This window comes from Nicotiana tabacum, chromosome 10 (genome assembly GCF_000715075.1).
Source record: "Nicotiana tabacum cultivar K326 chromosome 10, ASM71507v2, whole genome shotgun sequence".
In the NCBI taxonomy this organism is placed as follows: domain Eukaryota; kingdom Viridiplantae; phylum Streptophyta; class Magnoliopsida; order Solanales; family Solanaceae; genus Nicotiana; species Nicotiana tabacum.
The window spans coordinates 147,799,048-147,804,049 of NC_134089.1; the positions used below are offsets into that span (position 1 = coordinate 147,799,048).

The 5,002-nt window shown below is 35.0% G+C and overlaps 1 protein-coding gene across 1 annotated transcript; it reads left to right on the plus strand.

Moving 5' to 3' along the window:
• The first annotated feature begins 314 nt into the window (after positions 1-314).
• LOC142165454 (sesquiterpene synthase 15-like) lies at positions 315-3,574 on the plus strand. Its single transcript, XM_075224004.1, has 4 exons — positions 315-328; positions 824-971; positions 2,195-2,443; positions 3,323-3,574. Exons 1-4 carry the CDS (start codon positions 315-317, stop codon positions 3,572-3,574), a joined length of 663 nt encoding a protein of 220 aa, XP_075080105.1.
• The last annotated feature ends 1,428 nt before the right edge of the window (positions 3,575-5,002 follow it).

A 5,002-nucleotide genomic window follows, 5' to 3' on the forward strand; every position in this document is an offset into this window, starting at 1 on the left:
TAGGGAACTTTTGGAGTTGCCATGGCTAGCATCCATATTTAACTTAAACCATCCTTTTGGAGGTTGATGCCACTTAATAATGATACAAATTTTTTGGATGGGTAGGGGATTGTATTCGGTCATCAGCTTGTAATCTGTTGCTTTTTGCGTGATATTATTAAGGAGGATAGCATTTCTCGTATTGTTTTGGTTATTTCCATTCCTAGTAATCCAAATATCCCAAAGGGCAAAGGGGAGCAAAATATTCTAGTCAATATGTTTATGTCTTAAAGAGACATATTGGTTTTTTAATTGGATTAGCCAGTGGCCTTTAAATGGATCAGGCCTGGTTAGCCCTCCTATTTTATCCCAAAAAGCTTCACTTATGGAGCATGTTATGAAGATATGATGGATGGACTGTACTTCTCCTTTATCACAAATGGGACAAATTTTGTCAATGTTAATACTAATATGGGATAGATATTTTCGACAAGGGAGTGTATTACGTAAGCATTGCCACAAAAATAGTTTCATTGTTTGGTTATTATATATCTTGTTTCAAGAATATTAGTATTTTGGTAATAATGCAATTTTAATCTTCCTACATGATTTAAGTTGGGGAGGAACATACTAACCAAAGTGTTATGCTTCATTTCTATTGCTGATGAAATCTACGATACATACGGAACAATAGACGAACTCTCTCTCCTCACAAATGCAATAGAAATGTATTTTTTTCTTCTTCTTTTTGTAACATTAACTGCTTAACTTTTATTTTACCTTGTAGTAATGTGTACGCTAAATAAGAAATTTCATTAACAATCTTGCCTGTATTTGAACGTAGGTGGAACATTAACGATGCTTCAGAACAATTACCGTCATATATGAAGCTTTATTTCCTAGCTCTTCTAGATGTTTACAGTGAAATTGAGAAAGAGTTGGCAAAGGATAACAAGTCATTTCAAGTCAACTACTCTAATTCCATAGATGAGGTAAACTAATTTGTAACTGGGGTTGGCAAATGGGCTATTTGGGTTGTATTTGAGCTGATTATGATGGGCTGACTCATTAAATATGTTATTGCTCAGTCTTGTCCAAAGTTTATTTGGGTTAAAATTTGCTAAGTCGCGATGGGCTAAACAATGGATTGTAACCCAATCTGTCCAAATTTCCAAATCTTTGCAATATTTTTAATGAGTACCTTTTTTCTCATGTAGAATTTTTTTTTTATTTTAACAATAAGAGTATTTTTTTTCATGATGTAGAAAAGAAAAAAAATTCACAAAATGAGTACTTTCTTTTCCTGTTGTAGAATTGTTTCAACAACAAAAAAAAAATTATATTGTAGAAAAAATATTCTTTCATTTCAACAAAATGACTACTTTATTTTATTTTATTGTGATACCTAAAAAATAGCTCAGTACCGTCCTTTATTTTATTGATATAAATTTTATTTGTTGTTTTTCTATTATGATAATGTGTTTCTCTTTATTTTCAGATTTTTTTTATTTGATGATTATTTTTCTCAATAACTGTTGGTTAAATAAATCATTCGACATCATAAAAAGAAAGTACTTATTTTGTTGAAATGAAAGAAAATACTTTTTTCTACATCATGAAAAAAATACTGATCAGTTGTTGATATGAAAGAAAATACCTTTTCTACATCATGAAAAGAAAGTACTATAAATAACATTTTCCTATATTTATGGTTGGGATCGTGGTAGGGGTAGGGGTGGGATTGGTTGGTGCGTGGGTGAGAGTGGGGTTGAGGTGGGGTAGGGGTTGGGTGGGATAGGGGTGGTGGAGGTTGAAAAAAAAATTTGAAAAATATTTACTTCTCTTGATACGGAAATTACTTTCCTACAATTGGAGAAAAACGAATTCATAAAGAAAATATTTTTCAACCATTTAAATCAATCAAACATGAGAAAATTAGAAAATATTTTTTAGAACACGGGTAAAGGTAAAACTTTAAGATTGAGCATTTCCATAGGTCAAGGTTGGGCAGCATCATGAGTCCATTTAGGCTGATCTCCTTTGATGGGTTAACATGGGCTAGCCCAAAGCAGCTCATCTTCAAAACTATTCTAGCCCAACCCATTCAAATGGGTTTGGGTTAGTTTTGCCATCCTAGCAAATAGTTATTTATAATCAACCGAATTAAAAATTATATTAAACTTTTTAAGGATAATTCATGAGTTGTTCCTTTCAGAAGAAAAAGTTGGTGAGGGCTTATTTTCAAGAGGCCGAATGGTATCATGGGAATAAAGTCCCAACAATGGAACAGTATGTGAAGAATGGAATTCGATCTAGCACTATCCCATATCTTACGGCTGCCTCTTGGTTAGGCATGGGAAATGAAGCAATGAAGGAGGCATACGACTGGCTTGCAAGTGAACCTCCAATTCTCGTTGCTTCTTCTATCATTGCTAGATTATCGAATGATATTGTATCACATGAGGTACATTATAATTAGGAAATAAGTTTTGTAGTTTTTTAGTTCCACCCTGAATATTAACAAACATATACTTAATCCTTGTAGTAGTATTTTATGAGTTCAACAAAAGTTATTGTGCTCGCGAGGATTGGCTGAGTAGGTTGGGTTAGTGGTTTTCCAATAGACCTCGGATCAATTCCCCTTATCAACAGGTGCGGCTTAAGCACATATATGGCCTAAAGCCAAAATTTAATATGAGGCCTGAATTTTTACATATCTAAAAACATTTGTTACCTTTTATATGAAAAAATCTACTTTTGTACTAAAAGTATTAAATATTTTTATTTAAATTACATATAAACCTCTTATTTCTTAAAAATGGGCCCCCTCAAATTTGGGGCCTCGGACACAAGTCTTATTATCTATAACATTAGGGTCGCCCCTGCTCATCAACATCCTCCTCAGTCAGAGCTCGTCACACGCATCGGGCTTTCTTAGTGCAATTTACATCTCCTCCGTGGTTTGCGAGCTATTACAGAGTGAGCAGGTTATCCAGTACGCACCCAAAAGATAGCGGTTGCGGGTTTTCCTAGGAATTTTCAAAAAAATAAGAAATAAAAGTTATTGTGCAAGCTTAATATATAGCTGATCAAGGCCTTAGGATTAGTTAGAGGCAAATTCAAAATCTTAATTATGTGGGTTCAGACTCAGGTTTCAACTACTGACAGCATCACCTTGTTTGAGTTATAGGTTCACGCTTCAATATTAATTTTCAACAATTCTAATGGGTTTTGCACAAATTAATAAGTCTAGACTAAAGTTATGATTTCAATGAACCCACACCTATAATACTTGATACGCCCATGTGAAATCATAGTTCATACCATTTTTTGTCTAATGCAGAGAGAGCAAGAAGGAGGAGATATATCATGTGTCGAATGTTATATGAATGAATATGGTGTCACAAAGGAAGAAGCATACGTGGAGATTAGGAAAATAATGGATAATAGTTGGAAGGATTTGAATCGAGAATGCCTAAAACATGTAGGACCCATAAAAAAGATGAAAAAGTTGCAGAAGTTAAATAGGGTGGCTGGAAAGATTTTCCAAGTTGGGCGGTTTGCACTGCAAATTACAGTGAATAAACCATTCTGATCGTTCTATAAATAGCAGGCTCCATTTCTCTTTTGATATACACCAAATAACGAGAGAAGCATAAAACAGTGAGAGTAATCAACAGATTGTGGTCTGTGAGATAATTAGTGAGTGGTAGTAATATTGTAGTGAGGTGTTTTAAATAAAGAGTGTTATTTCTTTCAAAGTTGTAGTAGTCTCTTGACACTACTGAGTTGTAATATTATAGTGGTAATATTGCTCCACTCGGGTATTGTATTTTATCCCGCTAAAATATTTGGTGTCATTGTTACTCTCTTGTGTTATTATTATTTGTTGTGGATATTATTCCTGGGCGAGATTATTTTTTATCCCAACAACGTGGTATCAGAGCCATGACAAATAATGGTCTGTTATCTTTTCAGTACCCCCGTCTGACAAAAGATAATTATGAGAAATGGTGTCTACGTATGAAAGTCATCATTAGCTCTCAAGATGTATGGGAAATCGTAGACAGAGGGTATGCAAAGCCCGATAATGAGGAAGCTCTGCCCTAAAATAAAAAAGAGGTCTTGGCAAAGACAAGGAAGAAGGATCAACAAGCTCTCACGCTCATCCACCAATGTTTGGATGATGCCATGTTTGAGAAGGTGGCAGATGCTACCACCTCAAAGGAAGCTTGGGAGATTTTACAAAATTCTCTTCGAGGTGAAAAAGGTAAAACTTTAAACTTTAAGGGCTGATTTTGAAGTTTTAAAAATGAAAGAATCTGAATGCATCTCGGATTATTTTTCAAAAGTTAAGGCTGTTGTAAATCAACTAAGAAGATACGGGGAGGACATAGAAGATGTTCGTGTGGTAGAAAATATCCTTCGCACTTTAATACCTAAATTTGATTTTGTGGTGTGTGCTATTGAGGAATCTAAAGATTTAGACTCTATGATGGTGGAGCAATTGGAAGGTTCTTTACAGGCCCACGAAGAAAAGATCAAAAGGAGACAAGAAGTGTCATCGGAGCAACTTCTTAAAACTCAGGCTTCCTTCAAGGATTATGGAGGTGAAACAAGCTATCGAGGAAACGGACGAGGACGAGGCCGAGGTCGAGGAGGTCATGGAAGAGGAAGAAGTAATGGTAACAACTTCAACATGAAGTTAAAATCCACCAAACATTCAGAGGTCGTGGTTGTGGACAAAGAGGAGGAAGAGGACGTGGATACTACCAAGAAAATAATGGACAAATGTCTAATAAATCAAAAATTGAATGTTATAATTGTCATAAATTTGGCCATTACTCTTGGGAATGTCGTAGCAATATTGAAGAAAAGGCTAACCATGTTGACGACAAGAAAGAAGAAAATGAGTCAACATTGTTGATGGCACTCAAGGAAGAAGACAAAGATGATTGCAGCTCGTGGTATTTGGACAATGGAGCAAGCAATCATATGTGTGGATGCAAAGAGAAGTTTGCGG

Bases quoted from the DNA above. Each gene is read 5' to 3' on its own strand.
- LOC142165454 (XM_075224004.1), top strand. The intron at 972-2,194 runs GTAAACTAATTT...TGTTCCTTTCAG, and splicing joins ACTCTAATTCCATAGATGAG to AAGAAAAAGTTGGTGAGGGC. The intron at 2,444-3,322 runs GTACATTATAAT...TGTCTAATGCAG, and splicing joins ATGATATTGTATCACATGAG to AGAGAGCAAGAAGGAGGAGA.